Genomic DNA, 26,381 nt, shown 5'->3' with positions numbered 1-26,381 from the left:
ATTATGACAACGTAAATGTAATGAACAACCACAACGGGAAAAGTGGAAAAAAAAGTCATAAAGAACAAGCTTACTACCAAAGAAGAGATAAGAAGAGACATCTTTCTTTCCTCCTTTTTTCCTATACCCAAACCTCCATGGCCCCTCATCCCCATCCCCACTCCAATCCCTTTGCTGAGGTGGGGATTACATGAGTTGGAACATTACATATAATGTATATTATATTATAATATATATAATATATAATATAATATAATGTATATTATGAGTTTTTTTTCCCTCTTAATTCTTTGTTATAAGGGACAGCTCTCTGAAAGGGTGAGGAGGGAAGAATGCAGGGGATGATGGTACCACAATTTCCAAACAGCCATTTTAAACATCTGGTTCAATAACATCTTGACATCTAAACTTATCCTATCATACTCACACTCAAGTGTATACACATGAAATGGGGAAATGAACAACTAAGATACAAGGGCCAGCAACATGAGACAGTGAAAAGGGTACTGGTCTTTTAAATAAGAAGACCTATGTTCAAATTCTGCCTCTGCTACTATCTCTGTGTACCTAGAAGGTAAACTATCTCTCTCACTTCAGGTTTTTTAAGGTCAACAAACATTTATTAAGTAGCTACTATGTGCCAGAAGGCAATGTACTAAGTGCTGGGGAAAAAAAGAAAGACAAAAACAGTTCCTGCCTTCAAAGAGTTCACGATCTAATGGAGAAGGTTGGATTAGATTCGCAGTTCTCAAAGTGTTATCTGGGGTCCCTGAGACCCTTTCAAGGAGTCAGCCGGGTCAAAACCATTTTCATGATAATACTAAGACATTTTGATTTCTAACATGGCATATGTTGATAGGCATAACTCACATAAGCAACAGCTTTTTTTGCAGGGGCGGGGGGGGGGCTTCTCAATCATTTTTTAGACTATAGATTCCAGAACCAAAAAGTATGAAAATCACTAGACCAGTTGACTTTTAGCTCCTTGCCCTCTAGATACATGTATGATCCTAAGAAATAAGAGAATATAAAATGGCAAAAGCAGGAAAACAATACTAAAAACATCTTTATAGATTAAAGTTTCCTTTATTTCATTCTACTAGTATTCCAGTGATTCATCCATGTGGTTAAACTGTAACTCACACATGCCTAATCATTCTGTTCAAGTATCAAATGTCACGTGTCCTAAAAAAGTCACATAGATAAAAAGTCCAGTATTCTAGGCAGGGTCAGCTTACAAAGCCACAGATCAGTTTCAACACGGCATTTTTTGAAGTGTGCCAGAGAGACCACTTTATGCTGAAATCTACCACCATCTCTTACCAAGGCCAAAAATTCTAACAATTAAGATTCATTCCTTTTGTCTTGAAGACTTTTATACTTTCAAAAAATGGCCACTAAAATGTGAATGTTTCTAGAAAGAGGGAACATCCCCAGTCTTTATAAACTATTCCTTATGAGAAAATTAGTCCAGCAATTAGAGGTGGGAGAAGGAAAAGGTACCAGGAAAAAGCAGAAGAGAACTCCATCTGATAATAAGGTGAGTAAGAAAGCAAAGATAAAACTTTTTCACAATCACCTCCAGGACAACCTGATTCTACATATTCATTTATTAATATTTTATATGGAAGGGAAAGGAATAAGCACTTATATAGTATCTACCATATGTCAGACACTATATGCTAGGTACTTTAAATTATGTCATTTGACACTCACAACAACCCTGGGAGTTACAGCTGAGGAAAGTGAGGTAGAGATTGTGACTTTCCTAGGGTCATACAACTAAGTTTCTTGAGGCCAGACTTGGACTTGGGTCTTCCTGACTTCAGGTCCAGGGCTCTTTCCACTGTACTACCTAGCTGTCTCTATACTTATGTTATTACTTTAAATTTTTTCTATAGCCATTCCTTCACTAGAAACTTTCTAATACTCTACCCTAGTGTGGAAATGGACCTGGATTCTTGTTTACAGAATTCAGGCTATGGCAGGTCCTACGGCAAGCTGGAAAGGCTTTGAGTATGGACCCTACACAAGACCAATATTTTCTGAGGACTAACCTAAGTCTAGAAAGGCTTACCGTGATTACCATGTTTGGGGCCACAGTAACTAAGTGGCAGTCTATGAAAGTAGAATGAGTTTGTGATCAAGCCAAATAAATCACTGATCTTTTAATGTACTAAAGTATATAGCTAATAGTAAAAATATAGATTCATACACACCAAAATACTTTTAGCAGCATTTTTTATAATAGCAAAGAACTTCACAAAGTTGATGCCAATTGATTGGGGAATGGTTAAACCCTCTGTGGTACATGAATGTAAAGGAGTATTATTGTATTTTAAGAAATGATGAATATGATGGATAAAGACTAACACTGGAAGACTTATATGATCTGATGCAAAGCCAAGTTACCAGAACTAGGGAAAAACATAACTATAACAATGTAAATGAAAGTAACTATGATGAAAACACTGAAACTAAATGTTGTAAAATTATAATGATTAAGTTTGGACCCAAGAAAGGTATAAGAGAAGGCACTACCTTCTTGTCTTTGCATGGGTGGAAGAACTGTGAGCATTCAATGTCAGTGTTTTTTGATGTATTGCTTAGTTTTGATAAGTTTTTATTTTTCCTCTTTTTTTTATTAAGAGATGCCTTTCTGGGAGGGAAAAGGGAGGAAAGAGATATTAGAAAATAAAGGTGGTGTAAAAACAAAATATATCAATAAAAGATAAGTAAAAATCCTATGTCCTACAAAATGTTAAGATGGTAATTTTTCCCATTAAAGTCTCAGACAAATCACATTCAATTTCCTAATTTTTGTTCTAAAGGCCTATTTTGACTATTCCAATCACCAGGAATCTTTTCTTGTTCTAGAGTTCTATAATCTGTATTGTTCAGTCTAGTACTTCACTACACTCTGTGTGAAATGCACAAATCTAGAAGCATCTCTATCACAAATGTTAAGACTATTTGTGCCTGACCAGTGGTAAAGCCTTCTGAGCTCATATTGGTCTGATCAGTCACAGTCAAATGCACTACACTTTGACTCCAACCATTTTGGTCCTCTTCAAGCACAAAGGACAAACAACAGATAGGTACTGTTCTCTGTTTCAGGTGTGTGTCCTAGCTAAATTATGAGCACCTTGAAGAGAAGAATCATGCCTGATACCTACAGACTTCCTCCTACCTCTTTGTTATTCTCTACTTTTAATAAATATTTGCCCATCATCAGTAGGTTTCAGATGTCTGAGGCAAATGAAGGGAGCAAAACAATGATCATTTAATAATGCCCCTCTACTCTGATCCTACAAGCTCATATTTTGTTAAAGGAATACACAAAAATCTGCTTTCCGGTAAGCTGGGTTTTTTTGAGGGGGAGAGGGGCTCAATAATATTTTATTTATTTTCTTGGCAGGAGATCTTTCTTAGAAAGCAAATGTGGCAAAATGGAAAGAACAATGGATTTGAATTACAGAGACCTGAGTTCAAATCTCTATGGCTGTATCTCTTAGTTTCCTCATCTGTTAAATGAGTATAATACACTACCTACCTCACAAATGTACTTTGTATACCTTAAGTGTTATATAAATGTGTGTTATTTTTATTACTCTCCTCTTCTATATGTTGTGAAATAGATCCATGTTCCCCAAATGACTAGAATCTACTCCTGCCTTTATTTAACCTCATTGGGCCTCTTTCTAATCAATTGATTATCTTACTCTATGTCCAGTTTCTTCTACCTTGAGCCTCAGACTCTATATTTCTTCCTAAATTATACTTTATTAGCATCTTAAGATAAAGAATTTTAGTAGCCACTGGTCTGTGTCTACTAGCAGCCTTCCAGCTCCCAGTGGGAGACCCCTTTATGGAAAAAAAAAAGAGGAGGCCAATAAAAATTTTTTGAAAGAATGTCAAATTTATTGATATTTAACAGTGAACAAGCTATTCAAAGACAAGAACTCAACATATAATATCAAAAGGACGTCTTGGTCAAATAGACTGATTTTAATTTTAAATGGATAAAGATTTGTGAATGATTTGTTACACAGAATTTTCTTTTAACCTAATCTGTTATACTACATTAGCAGAGTTGATATGGGCTGTAATCTCGGACACGAAATAGCATTGTTATATATAACGGGACAACAGAATAGTATTGTATTTGTTAAAACAGGATTCTACCTGTAGTGGCCACAGCTGCTAATCTGAGGTCAGTCTCAATGTGGAAAAGACTGCTGCTCATGCACACTTGGGTAGCAACATCACCAGAAATGTCATCTTTAAACACAAAGGACAATGATAGATTGTTGCATGACTGGTCCCTGAGATAAGAAAAAAAAATCCAGGTTATATAATCTCTTTCTAAATTAGCCAACCATTCCCCCCCCCAAACTAAATTCACAAAGACCCAGCTTAAAATTACATACTTCCCTTTGGGATATTTTCCCCTTTCGTTATGAAATCTGATTGGAATTGAAAAATTAATTTGATTTTTCTTTATTATATGTTGATTATAGACTTTTTAAAATAAAACAATTTTCCCCTAAAGAAGTACTAACAACAACACAAGGTAAAAATAAGTCAGCTATAATTAATTGTCTGGTCAATATTGACACGTGCTAAGATTATATTCAACAAGAAACATTTTGTACCTCATATTATGAAATTCACATTAAAATTTTAATTCTACACTTCAGGAGATTAAGCTATAATTTCAAAGGCCATTTAACATGGTTCGTGAAACACCAATGGATAATCTTAGAAAAGATTACTTTTGTGCACTGCTATTGTAAGTTTTATATGGATGACCAGTGAATCCAAACAAATGTTATTTCCTCCCTACATAAATTACAAGACTAGTCCTTCTTAGGTCTGGGCAAATCATCTGTAGGAATAACTGATAAGGATATGGAAAAAATGCTTTATTCTCACTATTATAGTGTTTTAAAAATTCAGTTCATCGTTAAAGTCTTTAAATAATAATCAGAAGGGTTTATACCTAAAATAAGAAAACAATTTTTAAAAGATGAAGATGAATAGTACAACATTTGGATTTTTTTTAAAGTAAGCTATAAATAGATAATGGAATTGGATAGTCTCTATTTAAGAAAAGGATAAATTAAAGTGGTATAAATTTGCACTCCAATGAAGGGCAGTGTACTCTGTGATCTGGGGAGTTAAAACAGCTTAGTAGAAACAACCGTTAACATAGGGAGGAGCAAGGCAGCTTTTACAGTCAGGGGAAATTGGAATACAGGGTGGAGAAGGGAAAAAGACATAGAACTTTGAGTTAAAACTCAGTTTAGGGTGGAATCATTTACAACCAGAGTGTAGCCCAGGGGAAAAAAAAACCCGACCTGGATTTAAAGCAATCATTTGATTTTCCAAAGACTTGAAATAGCCCAAATTTATTCATGAAAATTTAAAACTTACATATTCTCCCTGAGAAGATTACATTCCATTAATTTTACTTAAAATAAAATTTTAAGTAGGCAGGAAAACAATTCCCCATTAAACTCTTCAAAGAATAATTGCTAGATAACACAGGTCTGAGTATATTTCTATATGTCCCACTATCTCAACCAGCTTGGCCTAACATTTTCTTATATACTGAAAAACAAAAAATCAATGCCAGGTATACTTAAGGGAGAAATGTCCAAAAAAAAAAAAGAACTTGGGGTTTGATCATTTTCCTTGGCCAGTGGAATGTAGAACGCAGACTAAGCTGATTTAAACTCCAATGAAAGAATGCTGAAGATGGTATTAGGCCACAGAAATCTGGAACCTCCTTAAAGCTAGTACAAACCAGTCTTCATCAAAACAGCAATTTGTGTGTCAACACTTACAAGAAACTTCAATTCAACATTTTTATAAAATAAATTTAGAGAGAACTGTAATTTTATAAGCATTAATAACCTACATATTTGGCCTTGGAACAATTTAGTATCTTCTTCAATTTTTGATCATTTCTATAGTAGCATTTTGCTTAATTCAAATTAAAGCTGAGTTTCTTTGCTATCCATTAAATTATTCCAAATAATTTTCACAACTGCTAAAAAATTAATGACATTTTTAAATGTTGATTTTTGTCTATCCTACTTAAATTTAAAATGTAATATTATATAAGCACCATTATTTAGAGAACTCCCAGAAATATACATCTTTAAAATGTGTTTTAAAGATAGATGTCATAATTTTTTCTTTAGAAAAATACCCTGATCTTTTCAATATAAACCACTTTCTCTCCATTTTAATTTACTATCCTTACTACATAAGATTTCTCATCTACAAAGTTTAGTTTTACCTCTAAGTATTTCTGCATCACAGGTACAGCATTCCAACTGGGGTTAATAGCTCTTGTTACTTCATTTTTTTTTTGCATTTAAGATAATATTCAGCCCCTTCATTCATTTCTGTAGTACACCAAGCAAAGAACTGCATTCATATTCCACAGGATGTCAAGTGGTTGACTTTCAGAACAGAAGAAAAAGAGAACTTCAGATAAGATCCCAAAATGAACCTCCATCCTTTAGCCCAGCATATCTAAGCTAAAAATGCAAGGTTCAAAAAAAAAGATACAGATTTTTCAGAGAAATATGTTTTATTTTTCCTTACTTTTTAGAAGGGGGAGCCTGCCATGTGATTAACTTTGATATTTTTTTATAAAGATCTCATTACAGTCTGAAAAAGGATCTCTTACATTCCCCCTTAGCAGTGAAATATTGAGTACAAAAATAGAAAAAGAATTTAGATCAATTCTTTCTCCTTTAAATAAAAAAATAAGATTCTTGTATTTTAGCAGCAGACTTCTGTATTTATGAGCCCACAAACTTTAGAATTAATTTTAACTTAAATTTTCTTTAACCTTGGTTCTTCTGAAAATTCAGTTCAAAAGTAGTGATTTTTGAGAATAAGAGAAGGAAGATGGAGGAAGAGATACATATTGAAGTTACTTATAAGAATGGTGATTTAAAGGCCAGGCCCAACTGAATTCTAACAAAAATCAATAGGAAATAGAATCTTTCCAATAAGGATTGGAATTTCTTACCAGTGACTGAGAAAGTTATAGTCTATGATTATGTATTAGTAAACTGGGAAACATTAATTTCAGAATAGCACTTGCAGACAAACTGAAAGACCTGATCATATAGTCCAATCCCTAGTTGGTGCTCAGTAGTTCTCTAGAAACAAAACACAATTGACAAAAAGGTATTTTTATGACTTTTGAAAAAAGAAATTCACAATGTCATCTACTGACTAACCATAGGATTATTTGATTTCCTTTGACTTAAGTATAAGTCATCACTAGTGACTGGGCAAATGCTCTCTAGGGAGGGGACCAGTACCTGTTGGGTAGCAGTAACTGGGTCCCAAAGCCTGCACAGAGCTCACACCTTTGGAGTAGATGTTATCATTCCATTTCTCCCACTGTCTTGCAACCCCAGACTTTTTTTCCTCATTCTCACCATCATTTCCAATCCCTAGACCCCTTAGTTCTTTCCCAGGTCATCATTATTGCACTCCCTAGCTATACCCTCCTTCCTTCTCCATCCTTACCCCTTAGTCAACAGCTCAATTCTACACTGTCCTTGTCTCCTGAATCTCTTGCTACCTTACCCTATTGTCAATCTTGCTCCTGCTAAGCCTCAGACTTGGATTACTCTCACCACCTGTGGCATTTGCTCCTACTCTAGTGCTGCTGAACAAAGCTGGAGAAAATCATTAAACTATGCTGACTGTATCCATTACAAATTTATGTTATATAATTTCAACTGGACCCTCAGAATAAGCAAGGCCATCCTTTTACACTTCCCTAATTGACTCACTATCCCACTTCTCTGAGTGGCTTTCCCAAACCTTTTCATCCTTCCTTAAGCCTTCCATAGTTTCCCCTCCCCACTGTCTCTTGACTGAGAATCTTGCCCTATATTTCACTGGAAAAAAAATGGAGGCCATTTGCTGAGAGCTTCCTGTTTTTCCCTGTAGCAACAATGTGGCTAGCAGCTGTTGTGGGGTGTAAGACCCAACAAGACCAGCAACAAGAGCTGCTAGCACTGGTTCTTTTGATCTGCTTTACTAAGGAAAGTAACTTTAAGGGGTTAACAACCTCAGTTTAATTAAACATGCATATATCAGTTCAGGGAGAAAAGATCAGCTCCCCGACTTCAAGGCAAATACAAACAGAAATTACAAACAGCAACAGACAGCCCTTGTCTGATCAAATCACAATACATAGTTACCAGAGAAAAACCAATGGGTCTGGGTTAGCAAAGCTGGGGGCAGGCGGGGGGGGGGGGGGAGGGTGTGGCCAGTTATGGCTTGCCCAGAGTCTCAACACTGCTTCTATGAGTGTGCCCCAAAATTCAACTGCCAACCTTGGATCTTATATACTTGATTACCTCGGTGCTGAGAAGCACTCAAACAAAGAACAGTGAAAAATCCCATTTTTCGGGCCATTACATTTGAAAGGTAACACTCATCAAAGGTACTTAATTACCTCAGCATTCCAAAAGAGAAGACAACAAAAGGTCATCCTCAACTCACATCTCCTGGATATTTTCTACCACAATTTCCACCTTCATCCCTCTCTCACATAATGTGGGGGCCATTATTGCCAAAGAAACCCCTCTACATGCACAAGCAATCCCATTCCATCCCATCTTCTCCAGTAGATTGCCCTCTCTATCATCCCTATTCTCTTTCTTATCTTTGATCTCTCTTTTTCTACTAGCTGCTTCCTTGCTACCTACTAACATGTCCATGTCTCCCTCATCATCAAAAAACCCTCATTTGATCTATCCATCCTATAATTTGTTATCTACTATGGAAAAACTTGTAGAGAAGGTCATCAATACCAGGTGCCTTTACTTTCTTTCCTCTCACACTCTTTTTTACCTCTCTGCATTCTGACTTCTGACCTCATTCATTTAACTAATTCATCTCTCCAAAGTTAGCAATGAGCTTTTAATTGGCAAATCTAATGGCTTTTTATCGATCCTCATCCTTCTTGACCACTCAGTAGCCTTTGACACTGATGATTATCCTCTTCTCTATAGATTTTCATAATATTGCTCTTTCCTGGTTTTCTTCTACCTACCTCCTATCTCCTTTGGTAGAGCTTTATCTACATCATGCCTACTAACTCTAGGTGTTTTACAAGGTTCTGTCCTGGGCTCTCTCCCTCTATACTATTCACTTGGTGATCTCATTGGCTCCCATGGTTCCAATTATCATCTCTATGCAGATGACTCTCAGATCCACTTGTGGAACTCTTACATTCTTCTCAACTCCAGTCTCACATCTTCAACTGTCTATTAGACATCTTGAACTAGAGAAGTCCCATAGACATCAAACACTATAAATCCAAAACCGAACTCATTATCTTTTCCTGAAAATGCTCCATTCTTCTAACCTTCTCTATTACTATTGAAGGTATCATCCTTCCTTCAGGCTTACAACATAGGTGTTATCCTTGACTTCTCACGTTCTTACACCCCACCTCAACATGACAAGTCTTGTCATTTCTACCTATGAAGGTAAAAATCTCTCATATATCCCCCCTTCTCTGACACTGCTACAACACTGGGGCAGGCCCCTGTCACCTTAGGACTATTGCAATGGTCTGCTGATTGTCTCTCTGCCTCAAGTCTCTTCCAACTCCATTCTACCATCCACTCAACTGTCATTCTGATCTAAAATTCAGTTATGACCATATTACCTCCTCATGCAAAACATTTCACTAATTCCCTATTACCTCCAGGGTCAAATATAAAATCCTCTGTTTGGCTTTCAAAGCCCTCATAACCTCAACCCTTCCTTCTTCTCCAGACATCTTATACTTTACTCCCCTCCAGGTACTCTTCAAACCATCAACACTGGTTCCTCTGTCATCCCTTAAACCAGATGCTACTCTTCTAATCTTAAGAGTTTCCCATCACTGTCTCCAATGCCTGGAAGCCTCTCCCTCCTCCCCTCTGCCTCCTGGCCTCTCTGGTTTCATTTAAGTCTCAGCTAATGTCCCACCTTTTTCAGAAGTCTTTCCCTGTCATCCTTAACCTTAATGCCTTCCCTCCTTTCTGTATCTTGTTTATACTTAGTTGTTAGAATGCCATCTCCGTCATTAGACTGTGAGCTCCTTGAGAGTGGGGACTATTTGATTTTTGCCTTTCTGTGTATCTCCAGTACTCAGAACAGTGTCTGGTACTTAACAACAAATGCTAGTGAATGGCTGGTGCACAAGGCTAGGCCAACACAGTAGGAACATAAATAAATAACAATAAATGCTAGCTGCTAAATGAATAATGTAAAATTACAGGGGAAAAGTGATTATCTAGGTGATGGGAAGAAGAAATAAATGATAAAAGAAGAACAATTAAAGATTTGTCATCTAGAGAAATAAAGGTAAATGTAAATGTAAACAAATACATGTAAATGTAAGAGGTAAAAAAAAAAAAACTCTTTAGCAAACAGGAAGTACCAAACAGGATCTCATCTGGGGCAGGAAAGTTAAAAGCTCATATTTATATGGCACTTTACAATTTACAAAGAACTTTACAAAGAAATAGCACTCCTATCTGGTACAAGAATAATCACACCCAATTAATGGATGGGAACTTGAGGCTCAGAAACATTAAGAGACTTAAAGTACATGAAGCTAAAAATGTTTTAGGGCTGGGATGTGACCTCCTGACTCCAAATCCAGGATACTATCTGCCTTACTTAGATGTATATACCATTTGATTCAAGGACAGAAGAAATCAGATTTAGTACCTTCTTAAGAGATCACTAGATAGAAGTTTACTTAAAGAGTCTCTTTACTCTCCAGGGGGATAACAGGAAAGAATTCCTAAGAAATGTATCTGAAAAAACCTAATGCTAATTTGGGAGAACAAGAAATAGTTCACCTGTCAGATTTATGGGAAAGGTAAGAATTCATGACCAAACAAGAGATAGAGAGCTTTACAAAATGCAAAACGGATAATTTTGATTATGCCAAATTGAAAAGTTTTTGTACAAACAAAGCCAATGCAACAAAGATTAGGAGGGAAGCAGAAAATTGGGAGAAAATCTTTATAATTAGTGTCTCTGATAAAGGCCTCATTTCTAAAATATACAAGGAACTGAGACAAATTTATAGGAATACAAGTCATTCCCCAATTGAGAAATGGTCAAAGGATATGAACAGGCAGTTTTCAGAGGAAGAAATTAAAGATATCTATAGCCATATGAAAAAATGCTCTCAATCTCTATTGATTAGAGAAATGCAAATCAAAACAACTCTTAGGTACCACATCTCTCCTGTCAGATTGGCTAACATGACAAAACAGGAAAATGATAAATGCTGGAGAAGATGTGGGAAAATTGGAACATTGATACATTGTTGGTAGAGCTGTGAACTGATCCAGCCATTCTGGAGAGCAATTTGGAACTATGCCCAAAAGGCTATAAAAATGTGCATACCCTTTAACCCAGCAATACCACTTCCAGGGTTGTATCCCAAAGAGATCACACAAGTGGGAAATGGACCAGTACATACAAAAGTATTTATAGCAGCTCTTTCTGTGGTGGCAAAGAATTGGAAATCAAGGGGATGCCCATCAATTGGAGAATGACTAAACAAATTGTGATATATGAATGCAATGGAATACTACTGTGCTGTAAAAAATGAGGGGCAGACAGACTTCGTTATAACCTGGAAAGACTTATATGAACTGATGCTGAGAGAGGGGAGCAGAAGCAGGAGAACATTATACATGATCACAGACACACGGTATCTGTAAGGACTAACTTTGATAGACTTGGCTCTTCTCATTAATGCAAGATTCAAAGACAGCTCCAAAAGACTCATGATAGAAAAATCTATGCCTATCCAGGGAAAGATTGAGGCAAACTATTTGCTCTCTTTTTTTCCTTCCTTTTTGGTTTCATTTCTTCTTTCTCATGTTTCATTCCATTGGTTATAATTCTTCTTTACAACTGGACTATTATGTAAATAAGTTTAATGCGAAGTATATGCAGAACCTACATCAGATTACATGCCATCTTGGGGGGAGGGAGGAGGTGAGGAAGGGAGAGAAAATTTGGAACTCAAAAACTTGTGGAGCTGAGTGTTGTAAACTAAAAATAAAAAATAAATTAAAAAAAAAACCCTAAGGCTAAAATGCTTAATTTACTGCCATGGGTAGCTTCTGAGACTCAGTCTGCACTAATTTTTGTAAATAATATCAATATATATTCTTAGTACTATACACCTAAAAGTTTGCTCACATGTAAAACTGATCAGCAGAAGCACCAACCCTAGGAAAAGATGAATTTTCTCAAGGGATATTTATTAAGTTGTAATTTATAAAAAGTAAAATATAATCATGTTCATTGAAATGTATGTCTATAAAATACCTTTATAGATGGAGTGGAGGTATTTTGTGCAGCATGGCAAGGCAACTGGCAAAAAAAAGGCAGAGTGGTAAAATGAAACATGAGTGAATAGCCAGCCTAGTACAACACATGAAGAACTTAATATCAGGATCTTATAGGCCTCAGCGTAAGAGCTGTTTATATTAAAATGTTATGTCCTCTGCTACAGAGGTGTCAAGCACTCAGCCTACAGGAGGCATGTGGACCATAACATTCCAAGTGCGCCTGATCCAGATTAAAATGTAGTTCTGATCTGATTTTAATGTGTTGATGTATTAATAAAAAAAATAAATATATAAACATGTGTGGTTTTCTAAGTCAATATACAGCCCAGAGGGATCTTTAGATACAATTCAGCGGCTCTCGTTTCTATTTAGAGTGTCATATCACTCAGTCTCATTATATGGTCCTGTTAAATACTATATAAGTCCTTTTGAAATCTGAGTGCTATATGATCAGTATAACAGTTTTTCTAGGGAGTATAGAAAAATTGTCCTGAAATGTCCTGCCTCTTTTTTGTACCTTGATAGAAAAATGTGAGGCTGCTTTTTTTTTTAAAAGAAATCCAATAAATAAACCTTATTCAAAATTCAGCAGGGGAGCATGATGACAGGCAATAATTTAATAAATTAATCACCTGTCAAATTTTTAAAAATTTTGAAGAAATTCAGGTTACATGAGAAAAATTAATTGGAGTAAATTGTAGGATGAGGGGAAAAAATAAGGAAACGTTCATAAAAGGAAAAACGCCAAAAAGATTACATAGTAATACAATTAAATCAGAGATATGATGAAGAGGCATTATAAAAAGAATTTTTTAAACAGATCAACGAGATAACTAAAAACAATAGCTCATTTTTCAATGCCATAGATTAATTAAGTGAAGTATACAATAAAATGGAGAAACAATAATATGCTGAAAAACAACCAATACTTCAATATGTGGCCTAAGAAAGACTCCTGCAGATATTTAGAAAGGAAAATAATTCAGAGAGGGGAAAAGCAACAATTCCCAAACTATTAGAAGAAATTGTTATCTCTAAAGAATCCTGGTATATTAAGATAAAGCACCTCAGAAATTCAGTCTAAATAAAGTGAGGCTAATTAAATATTGTCTTTCTGATACATGCTACAGCTGATACATGATTTATTTAAGCACGTTTACTCACTCATCCATTCACAGACATAGTAAAATAGAAACATCAACATTAGTGTTATGTTGAGTTTTTGAGCATAAACGTTTTTCCCCCTAAGAGAGCTATTAAAATTCTGTTCTAAATGTATGCTGATTAAATAATATGAGGGAAATGGATAAACCTTCAGGATGATACCAGCATTAAGGAAATCAAAGTGTGTAAAGAAAGTTTGTCTAGTTTCATTTAAAACATTAATTTCTGGCTTAAAAAAAAGAGTAATTATGTGTTACTGAAGAAATTTTTACAGTATCATACAAGTATTGTACATGTAATATCCCATCTAGGTACGGACCCCCCAACTCAAACTCACAGGTTAGGTCCCTTGAAGGCATGACTGCTACCTTGGGTTTGAAGGTTCTCTCTGGACATATATTCTGAAAATTAGAGCTCAAGGGCCCCTTCCTGCACATTCACCTTTAATAGCCATTAAAGACAATTAGCTCAAAGCAAAGCCTCTCCTCTTTCATAGCATAATAAAGGCAGTCACCACAAAAAAAAATTCCCTTTGGGCTGCATTCCTGCCCCGGACTCTTTACTTTCTCAGACCATGCCACTGAAACCTCTTCACCCTGGAAACTCACACCACCCAGGGCCAGTTCCCCACCCTCCTTTTCAGTTTCCTTTCATGTGCAGTCTTCCCCCCTCAGAAAGTAAGCACCTTAAGGGCAGTGCTATCTTTATTTCTGACTATATTTGTATTCCCAGCTCTTAGCACAGTGCCTGTTATGTAGTAAGTTATTTAATAAACGCTTGTTGACCTGACCCATAAACCTCAGCTCACTGCTCCCACATCATTTTTGTGGGAAGAGTAGGGACATTGATAGAGAACACAGGTAGTGAAGGAACACATGCGTCCAAGGCAATTCACCCTTAGCACTACAGGGCCCCTGGCATCATTTCTCTTCTTGTAGTCTTCACACTCCTTTCTGGGCACAGCATCTCTGCTAGGCAGGTTGTTCAGATGGACTTCCTGGGCCAGTTCCTCTTCAAAGCTCAACTCCAAAGCGTCAGGGATAATTCTCTCTTGACTCCATAGTTGGTTCTCTTCTCTACTGCCAGGAGGCACTGTCTTCAGAACTGCCTACATTGACTCTTTCCACTTGATTCCTTGGGCCTGCTCTCTGACGGGAATGAAGTTTCCTATAGGGTGAGACACTATGGACAACTAGAAGGGAAAAGAGAAATTCCCTCTCTCTTCCCACAAGAAGGGAAGAACAATTCCTTCTCAGGAGGTGGTTTCTTTCACCATAGGTGCCTTTCCTTTAAACCAGGGGTGAGGAACCTGTGGCCTCGATGTTACATGTGGCCTTCTAGGTCCTTGGGTATGATCTTTTGACCAAATCCAAGTTTTACAGAACAAATCCTTTTTTATTAAGGGGATTTGTTCTGTGAAATCTGGATTCAGTCAAAAGACTGCACTTGAGGACCTCGAGGGCCACATGTGGTCTTGAGGCCACAGGTTCCCCACCCCTGTTTTAGACTGTCAAGAAGTCACACTCCACAAAATTCTCCTGCCTTGACTGCCGCCAGAGCTGAGAAGCTAGCATTTTAAAGGCCAACAGGGGCATAGCCAATCTTCTGCCAGCCAACGGCAAACTGTCCTCCAATTCCATTAAGGAAAACTTGTAAAGGAAGAAGACTCATCTTTTCATTCCATTTAACATATCAACACATCTTTGTCTTTGTTATTTGCTGTGATTTGATCAGGGGGGCTGAAGGAAGCAAAATCACCAGGTGGAGTATTCTGACCAACTTCCTTCTCAAGTACTCAGAAATGTATTCTCATGCATCTTTAACTAAATTTTTGAAATAGTAAGCTCTAGTTGTTGTTCAGTCACATCCAACTCCTCTTTATCACACTTGTGGTTTTCTTGGCAAAGATACAAGAATGGTTTTCCATTTCCTTCTCCAGTTCATTTTAAAGATGAGGAAACTGAGGCAAATATGGTTAAGTGACTTGCCCAGGGTCACATAACATGTAAGTATCTGAAGCCACATTTGAATTCAAGTCTTCCTGACTCCGGGCCCGAAACTATCCATTTCTCCACCTAGCTGCCCCGAGTAGCTCAGGTAGGGTCTCGAAAAGATGACCTTTGAAGAGCATTTCTCATGATACGGCAGAACAGGAGAAATTCCCCATTGCAGCACTTGAAGTTTCTGAAACATCTGTGACATCGTGCTTCTTAAAATAGAGAACTAATCAATGGAATAAGTGGCTTAGAATCAAAGAATCTAGAGAACAAGATTTAATGTAACCCAGCTGAAAGCCCACTTTGGGTCATCAGCTATAAATAATTATGACATTCTTTCAAATATACGAATAACCTGACTCATCAGGAAGTCAAAGCTAAAACAGAATTAATTTGGAATGTTCCCTTATCAGAAAGCTTCTGAGACACAAGGAGTCTACCTTAAGGACTACTGAACACAATGTTAGATGGACAAAGCCTTTATTTTTCAAATCTATTTATGAAATTATGAAATTCTAAACTTACTTTAATAAAAAGATAATAAAATGACAAAATAGATTTTAAAAAGAAAACATTTTGTGGTTTATAAGGCAATTCACACGTATTATCTCATTTGATCCTCACAACTATTTTGGGGAACAGGTAGAAGTATCTCCAATATATAAATCAAGAAGCTTTGTTTAGTTAGGGTCATAGGGCTAGTAAGTAGCAGAACTGGAACTTGAACCCAGGTCTACTAAAAAACAATTTCACTGCTTTTCACATTACACCATGCTGGTTCTATGTAAATTTTTATACACATATATTTATATACATGTGTATATATATGTATGTATATGTATATGTGTGTGCATACACACACACACATATCCCATATGATATAAAAGAGCAACTTTGAGTTAAGTACTAAAATGGCTTCCTAGGGCAAATGGTAGAGAATAAGTAGAAGGAAGTTAAGGGCATTCCTTATCCCTCAGTACAGCCTCCCTTCTTCCTTCCACAAAATTGGACAGTTCTCTTCTCTTGCTCTGAAATAACTTTATGGCAGAAAAAAGGAAGGTCAACCAAAAGCAAGCAATGTTGCCGGTGTGGTGGGCTCTCTCTGTCTGTCTATGTCTGTGGCTGTCTCTCTGTCTGTGTCTCTCTGCCTTTCTCCTTTGCCTTCAACTATTCAATCAATCATGAACATAAATAATCCAGCTACATTCATATGCCACAGAAAATTTAGGTTTAACGTTCAAGAGGCCAAAAATCAAGGGGGAAAAACCCTAAAATGGTGATGAGAAAAGTGATAAGTAATCACTTATTAGGATGGGAGATGTGTAATGCTGACTGAAGGCAGGAGGCAATGCCTCACCATGGAGTAGAGGTAACCCAGGGCACCAGGGCAAAAGCTCTGGTAGGTTCTACAAAGCTAGAAAAGTTCTGAGTATAGGTTAACGACAGACTGTCTCGTCAAAGGACCAGCCTCTTTTTAGAGGAGTTCAGCACTACAATGTCACTAGGTGATGATTGTTTTTAGCCACATTAGTTCATGAAGATAGACTACTGAGGTACATAAGACTTCAGATCTATGTCTGTTGTAACATGTCCAGATTCATGGGCTTGTATCATGGAAGGAACATTAACACTAATGAAATCATGGACCCCTTTAACATACTGAAATACTTTAAGACACAAACTACTTAGTGAGGTCCTTTAAAGTTTCCTGATTCTACCAAAAGCCCAAAGCTCCATTAAACTTTTGACACTGTGCATACAAATTTTGTGGCCTTACAGATATAGAAAGTATATTTCTAAACATTATTTTTCTTTTTTTATTAGATTTTTTATTTTTAGTTTACAACACTTAGTTCTACATGTTCTTGAGTTTCAAATTTTCTTCCCTTCCCTCCCCTCCCCCTTCCCAAACGTCATGCAGTCCAATACAGATTCTACATAAACCTCCACATTAAACTTATTTACACAATAGTCAAGTTTCAAAGAAGAATTATGAACAATGGAATGAATCATGAGAGAGAAGAAACAAAACCAAACAAGACGAGGAAAAAAAAGAGAGCAAATAGTTTGCCTTAATCTGCATTCAAACTCCATAGTTCCTTCTCTGGATGTAGCCAGCTCTCTCCATCATGAGTCCTTTGGACCTGTCTTTGAGCCTTGTATTGCTGAGGACAGCCAAGTCTACCAAAGTTAGTCATCACAGAATCAATATGTCTGTGGCTGTGTGCAATGTTCTGCTGGTTCTGCTTCTCTCACTCAGCATCATATCATGTAGGTCTTTCCAGGTTATTATGAAGTCCGTATCTTCCCCATTTCTTATAGCACAACAGTACTCCATTACATTCATATACCACAACTTACTTGTTCAGCCATTCCCCAATTGATGGGCATCCCCTTGATTTCCAATTCTTTGCCACCACAAAAAGAGCTGCTACAAATATTTTTGTACATACAGGTCCCTTTCCCACTTGCATGATCTCTTTGGGATACAGCCCCAGGAGTGGTATTGCTGGGTCAAAGAGTATTTTTAAACATTTAAAAATTATATCACAATTACAACTCACTTTAAGAAAATCTGGCATTGAAAGGTTGTAGCTTATAAAATAGATACTTTTAAAAAAGTATTCAATACAAAAATCTACGTTTCCCTCATGTACTTTTAAAAAATTCAGTTTACAAATATCAGATTTACAATGAAACTTTCTGGAATGTATAGGTTGCGCTAAGTACGGTTTACCTGCACTGTTATTTAAGATATAACTATGTGTGCACAACTAATTGACATATTAAACTGTTCTTTGCCATGAACTATTTACCTGATGAAACTTAGAAATAAGTTTCAATGAGAGTAGTTTCTTGGAATCTAATAATTAAAATGTGCTTTGCTTTGTTTTGAGAATCATTAACACACTAATATAACAGTCTTACTCTTAAAAGTTAATAGGTAATGGAGTCACTGAAAGCTTTAGGCAATGAGAAGCAAAGTGTTATGAGTGGGAGTAGTTTCCTTAGTTAGAAAGGATTCCTGAATCAGAACTATTTGAGTCAGCTTGAATTATTAGTAAGACATTATGAATACATTCCTTTAGAAAGGAGACATCTTTTTTCTCCTTTCAGCAAACTGCACAAGAGAAAAAAAAATCTTTAGCAATGTTACATAAACCTTCAATGAAGGTAAACTGATTTCTGTCAGGCGCAACATTTAATACTCTCAAATCCTATGACTAGATATATAGTCATAATGTTAATTACGTGACTAACTGTCCAATAAAGAGGGCAAAAATACTCACAAGATTAAATAACCAACTTTAGACCTTTTCTCTTAGCAACTCAAAATAATCCAAGCAGAAGCATTTTATGGTTTCCTTGGCAACTCAAGGGATTTAAGACTACATGAAGTACATGAAGTCAAAATCACTTGTTTGATTCTAAAAAAACCTTCCACTGCTAAACAACCAAGGTAAAAATATGAAAACCCATTTGCTTCAAACATGTTCTATTTAGTACTAATATGATCATCTAATACATTATAAATATCCTTAGATGAAATTGCTCTGATTTAGGTATCTTAACTCAACACTGAATGACATGATGGAATAATATCACAGTGTGCTCTAGTTCTACATATAGCACAAAAGATACCACCACCACCTTAATAACTGCTCAGTCACCTCTAGGAGCATCCATGGCCATTTTAGTACTCCACAACAGAAAAGCTTTTTCCAAGGACTTCTATTGTTTTACTGTTACTTCTCAGTATGAATTGAAGGTTGATAAAAGGTTATACAGAAAACTACATGTCAATTAAAAATCACTTATTCTTTTAATGCTTCAAATAACTATCTCTTTTTTGACAGTCAATACAGAAAAAGATATGATTTCACATCATCTTGATATCTTAATATCTTAATTCTTCCAATTTTGAGAGAAAATTTCAAAGCAAATTTAATTCCTCGTTTGAAACAAATACGCTGATTGAGAACTAAAGGAAAAAGGTTTTTGTATGAAAAATTCTCACTTGTTTATATATCTTTGGTTATTCCACTCAAAAATCCAAGAAAAAATAAGGTTATAAATGATATGTCATAATGAATTTCCTGCCCTGGTCATCTAATAAATAAATTGCTTAAGGTAAATTTTGAATCAAACACTAAAGATATAAAGTCGAAAGTCAGTCTACTAGAATTTGAATTACTTAGAAAATACCACACACTCATCCAGTGAAAAAGAGTAACACCAATGTCTCATTCATGTTATTCACCTAAACTCGGAATATTTGACAATTTAATTCTAAGGAGAAAACATTACCAATTAAAGTGACATTTTTACTGAACACTGACTTTACACCAAAAAAAGCAATAGGTATATTATATGCAGAATGAAGAATACGAAATGTTGGCAGCCATAAAAAGAACAAGGTAAGCAACTGATTTCTGCCCATACTTCTTTCCTTTTTCTCATTAGTAATGTGTCACTTTTTAAAATTAAGTTAATGAGCTTAGGACTAATGAAAGGTGCTTACAGGACAAACAATGAAAGCCTCCTACTAAACTAAATAGAACTAATTCAAATTGAGAATCTATGCAAGTGCATCTAAATTGTCTTCCTAATTTTCCTTAGTTATACATAGAACTGTTGTAACATGTCCAGATTCATGGGCTTGTATCATCCTTTGGTGCAGACAAGAGTTACATAACAGCAGACTGACTGTGTCCAGGAGAGTCAATTCTCAATTAAATATACTAATGGGGAAAATTCATCAATTTGATGATACGAAAGACTTGAAATACACCAAAGTTATTTACATTTGAATCTAAAATACACTAAATTATTTTCTTTGGCAGAAATGCCTTTATGTTTATGTTTATATTAAATTAATATTAAAAATATAACTTTACAATCTCTGGGCATAGTCACTTACCATTGGGAGAGGTATCCACCAAATGTTTTGGGGGATAGGAAGAGATTTTGAGATTTTAAAATATGCTATATGATCCACTAAATGGATAATTGTGAATTATACTATATGACAATGCTCACCAAAGGACATCGCATCATCATTGACATCTTAGGAAAGGAAATTTTTCATAATTTGTTTTTAATGCTCCTAAGTACACCAATATCTTGACTTATTCCACTTATCAAATATTGCTTTACTCCAGTAAGGAAAGAAGTAATCTAACATAAAATACCAAGCATTTTTCTTTATTATTGTAGTTAAATAAATGTAGAAGTGAAAAGCTTACTTGGGTCACGATTGTTATATGGCCATCCTGAAGCAGATAAAAAAGATGGCACTGGAGAACTTGCCCGGCTGTCATCCTCTACCTGCTGGGTAATATGACGTACAGTTTCTTTGTTTTTTCGATTCTTCCTACGGCCTGTGGGCTGCCAACCATCCCCAATGCCTTGTTCTGAGAAAGTGTTCTGTACTGAACTATCCTTGACAGTATGCAATTCATTTCCACCATAATGTGATGGTGAAATTTGTTCTTCTTTAATACGTAAAGACCCATATCCCATGTCACTAGTCCACAAAGACTGTGATGAAATGTCATCATGGCTATCTGTTTTTGGTTCCTGATCCTCTTTCCCATAGCTGCTTCCTCCTTCATGACAACTGGCAATGGCTGAATCTCCAGAGGAATTTGCTGGACTTGTTCGCCGAGCTAACCATGGAGAAATACTCCTACCAGCTACTACTGCTGAAATCAATGCATCAGTACTACTGCTGGAAGGAGCCCCAATTTCATAGTCTGCAAGTTCATCAGATGCATCAGACTTTATACTTATATCAAGAGCTGCTTTTATAAAATTATGACAGGCTTGCACAATATCAGTCATCTGAAGATAACTAGCAGCTGACATCACTTCAATAACATTCCTGCTGGTTAAAGCAAGGTGAGCAGAGTACATGAAGTCAATGATGGCTTTAAAGCCCTGTGCAGTGACAATGTCTAAATGAGTAACTGTAGCCTGATCAGAAGTCTTCTGTACCTGGCAGTATAGCGTTTTGAAGTAGCGGCTGCTACCAAGCAAAACATTTTTGTGAGCTTTAAAGATCTTCCCCTCTACTATAATGCAAACATCACAGAGGATTCCATGCTGTCTCTGCTCATTGAGTTCACGAAGAAGATGACGGTAATGGGAGGCAATCTCCATATCTTCCTTTCTGTTATTCATTTGGAAATCTGTGTTTTTTCTTCTATAAGCCCTGTAAAAGTAAAAATGAAACCATGACTACTAGGTATTCTATAAGCACAAATTTTGCAGTAGCACTGATGGAACATAAAAGTCAATCGCAGAAAAGTTAAAACTTTCACTGGATTAACCTGTCACCACAAACAAAAATTATTGCCTAGAACAGACTGCAAATGCTTAATGTGACACATATGCTGGGTATTATTTTTATCAAGCCACATTATTGGGAAAAGCAGGGTCACAGAGGTACGTAACCTTAAATTAGATCATAGGGTTGTAGAATTTAGAGTCAGAAGAAAACTTAAGAGCTCAGCTAGACTAACTCCTTAATTTTATGATGAGGCAAATAAATGAAAGGGAGAGTGATTTCTCTAAGTCAGTCAGTTGGTCAACAAGCAGTTATCAAGTGCATATTATGTGCAAAGCAGTGTGCTAAACACTGGGGATAAAAAGAAAGGCAAAAACACTGATTCTGCCCTAAAAGAGCCCTCTGTTGAAAGAGAAAACACATAAATAACTCAGTACACATAATACATACATACAGCATAAATGGAAGATAATTTCAGAGGGAAGGCATTAGCAGCAAGAGAGACCAGGAAAGAACTCCTTCTGCAGGGGGCAGGATTTGAACTGAGTCTTGAAAAATGCCAGGAAAGCTAGGCAGCAGAGATGAAGAGGAAGACTTGAAGTACAAGACTTAAAACTACAACAGCAAACACATAGTTATGAATGGAATCCTATGTACAAAAACATTTAACTCCCAGAATCAAAAGCTCCACCTCCCCCAAAGTAAAAGGAAACTAAAGCTAAAAGTAAGTAGCTTTCTTGCTAAATTGAAACTCTCATGTATCATATATATATATAATCTCAATCATTATGCTTGACGGTTGGTATTCAGTCATTTTTCAGTCACACTCAACTCTTCCTGACTCCATTTGGGTTCTTCCACCATTTCCTTCTCCAGTTCTTTTTATAGATTGGAAAACTGAGGCAAACAGGGTAAGTGACTACTTGCCCAGGTCACACAGCTAGTAAAGTGTCTGAGACTAGATCTGAACTTAAAATGATGAGTCCTCCTGACTCCAGGCTTGGCACTCTACCCACTGTGCCACCTGGTTGTCCTTATAATTGGTTATAAAGTTTAAAAAATATAAATGCAATTCAATTTTTAAAATTTACAAGTATTTTTTAAACTTCTGCTGTGTTTAGAGCATCATGCTTGATACCAAGAGGATACATAAAGTTAAACATAATCCCAACCCTCACGGAATTTACTATCTAGTAGAAAGAGATAAGATATACCAAAATAACTATACTTAAAAAATAATACTTAAGTGTCTAAGGGAGCATTATGTGAGTTTCAAGGGATATCCACGTATTAATGACTGAGGAAATAAATCAAGGCTTAATGGGAGAGCTTGCTTAGGAAAACAGATTTAAAGTTGAAAGGGACATTAGAGGACATCTAGTTCAACTCTTTTATATTAAATATGGGGAAAATGAGATTCATAGAGGCTAAATGACTTGCTAAGTCAACAGGTAGTAAGTAGCAAAATCAGAGGTTGAACCCAGATCCTGACTCCAAATCCAGCACTCCATTATACCACCTCTTCATGCTGATTACAGAGGAGGTATCACATGAATGGGCTCCAAAAACTAAGTAGGAATTCAATAGGCAAAAAACAAACACAAAAGTAAAGAAAGAGTTGGAATACTGTAGAATATGTTCTGCAGAATATAATATTCTAGTCTGACTGAACCATAGACTAAACAGAAGGCTATGATATGAAGGATATAGAGGGGACAGAAAAACTTAAGATAAATCATTAGAACATGAGCTACCAGAAAAAAATGCCTAGCATATAGTAGGTCCTTAATAAATTAGCCTTACTAAGCAATTGAGATACTTCCTTCTCTGAAACAGGAAGGTAGAAAGAGAATGGAGACAATTGTTCTGAGGGAAAATGAGTTACCTTTTTAAAGTTTACCTTTTTAAAAAATACATATCTAAAGAATAATTTTAAAAATGCTCTGGACTTAATTGGATATTTCACCAACAAAAGCAACATGAGGTAATACTTTACTACATTTACTGTTGTGGAAAACACAATTCTTTCTTTACCTTATATTGGTCTTCCCTGGATTTTTCTAACTAGACTCTTTGATCCTTTCATTTCTTACCTTTATTATTATACTGGTTGCATCTCAATTTTTTGGCATCTTTTTAGCATCTCAATTCCCTAGTTTTCACATTTTGAACTCAGTATCTTTTTTAAAACAAATGAAAGTCTCAGTGCAAGGACATCAGTAATAGGATGCCATGTCAAACTGAATAGATGTCAACCAGACTCAGTTACCTGCTAAATGTCCCATTCTGTATTTTTAAAATTTCTCAGAGGCTTGAAGAACCCATAGGCCTTTCTGAATTAATTCAAATTTAGATTTTCATTGTTAAATATGACTTAGATTATTCTTAATTTAAAATTTAAAATGTACAAGGAATAATACATTATTCAAGTTTAGGGAGAATTGATGAATTTTTCCAATGACCTCAGACATTAAAGATCATCTTATTAGTCTTCATAGTTTTCCTGAAAAAAACAAAAAACAAAATAAAAACAGCAAGTACTAGGTGTTATCTCCAATTAAATGACTAGGGGAACTGAGGCAGAGAACATAAATGCCCCAAATTCCCCATTTGAATTATTCATGTGTATGACCTATTTTTACATGAGGCTTCCAATGATAGAGCTTGCGTAGGACCAGAGGCTCACAGAGATCCAAAACTTGAGTTAGATACCTGGAGTGGTTAAGAGCATATGACATTTGTCAAAAAAAAATACAGCTGTAACATTTTGTTTTGCACTATGCATATTAGTTAATAATTAAACAAATTGATATATGCTGCAAATTAGGACAAAGTAAAAATCAAAGGCAGAAGTTATTTATGGGAATAATGTTCATTTGTAATCCAAAATATTGAAGTGAAAACTTTGATATTTTTCAAAATACTCAAGAGGAATATATGACATTTTTCATTTACAACGTTTGTGCCTCTTGTCTCTATGACAACACAATATGTCTCCTATGCTTGGGGCATACTCTTCATCAACACCTCTTTGAATCTCTTGTCATTCAGTCATTCAGTTCTGTCTGACTCTTCATGACCCAACATGGAGTTTTCTTGGCAAAGATATAGAAGTCGTTTGTCATCTCCTTCTCCAGTGGATTAGGCAAACAGAGGTTAACTGACTTACCCAGGGTCACACTGCTAGTGAGTGTCTGAGGCTGAATTTTAACTCAGGTCCTCCTGACTCTAGGCCCAGTACTCTATCCACTGAGCCACCTAGTTGCTACAAGGCAGAGATTATGTGATTTGCCCAAGGTCAAACAGCTGGTGTCTGGGGTCTCAGTCCCAGGGCAAGGAGGAATACTAGCACAGCAGTGCTTACAGCCACAGGGGAGCAGAGACACTTATCACAGTTCCAGGGCAGAAAAGAGTGCTTGTGGTGACTCACAGACCAAAGCACAGGCCAGAAGAGCAGTAGCACACCTCTCTTAAGATCATACCACCTTGGAAGAGATGAAAACTTATATGTACCCAGAATTACCTTTGAAAATAGATGCACACAAAAAAAATACCCTGAAGCCTGGGACAGTGCCCCCTCCACTCTGGAAGCAGAAGTCCACTTTAGCAAAGAGTTAAGTCAAGAAATAGTCTGGAAAAAGAGCAAACAGCAGAAAAAGATCCTGACAATAGAAAGTTACTATGGTGATATGGAAGATCAAAACACAAACTCAGAAGACACAAAACTCCTAAATTCAAATCCTCAAAGGAAAATATGAACTGGCCCCAGGACACTGAACAGTTCAAAAATTTTAAACATCAAGTAAGAGAGGTAGAGGAAAAACCAGGAAAAGAAATGAGAACGATACAAGAAAACCACAAAAAAGAGTCAATAACTTGGTAAAAAAAAAAAATACTGAAGAAAACAACACCTTAAAAAACAGAATAGGCCAAAAGAAAAAACAAACAACCCAGAATAGGCCAAATGGTAAAAGAGGCACAAAAATCTAATGAAGAGAAGAGTGCTTGAAAAGCGGAATTGGCCAAATGGAAAAAGAGGCACAAAAGCTCACTGAAGAAAATAATTCCTTAAAGGATACAATTGGGCAAGTGGAAACTAATAATTCCGTGAGACATCAAGAAACAATAAAACAAAATCAAAAGAATGAAAAAAATAGAAGAAAATGTGAAATAGCTTACTGGAAAAATAACTGAAAGTAGATCCAAGAGAGGCAATTTAATTATTGGACTGCCTGAAAGCCATGATCAAAAAAAGAGACTAGACATCATCTTTCAAGAAATTATCAAGGAAAACTGCCCTGATATTCTAGAACCAGAGGGCAAAATAGACATTAAAAGAATCCATCAATCATCTCCTGAAAGAGATTCCAAATTGCAAACTCCCAGGAATATTATAGCCAAATTCCAGAGCTCCCAGGTCAAGAAGAAAATATTGCAAGCAGCCAAAAAGATATAATTAAAATACTGTGGAGCTACAGTCAGGATAATACACGATTTAGCAGTTTCCAT

General features: G+C 36.1%; 1 protein-coding gene across 2 annotated transcripts in view; it reads right to left on the bottom strand.

The window, feature by feature from the left end:
* Nucleotides 1–26,381, bottom strand: part of ZBTB46 (zinc finger and BTB domain containing 46) — a 135,130-nt gene that overhangs the window by 57,683 nt on the left and 51,066 nt on the right. For both annotated transcript variants that reach the window (XM_036751197.1, XM_036751196.1), the window contains exon 2: nucleotides 20,830–21,797. In XM_036751197.1, the coding sequence (XP_036607092.1) occupies nucleotides 20,830–21,766 (937 nt within the window). In that variant the 5' untranslated portion in view covers nucleotides 21,767–21,797. The remainder of the gene's footprint in view (nucleotides 1–20,829; nucleotides 21,798–26,381) is intronic.

The sequence above is a fragment of the Trichosurus vulpecula genome, chromosome 3 (genome assembly GCF_011100635.1).
Source record: "Trichosurus vulpecula isolate mTriVul1 chromosome 3, mTriVul1.pri, whole genome shotgun sequence".
In the NCBI taxonomy this organism is placed as follows: domain Eukaryota; kingdom Metazoa; phylum Chordata; class Mammalia; order Diprotodontia; family Phalangeridae; genus Trichosurus; species Trichosurus vulpecula.
This window is presented reverse-complemented; position numbering and strand designations above follow the sequence as displayed.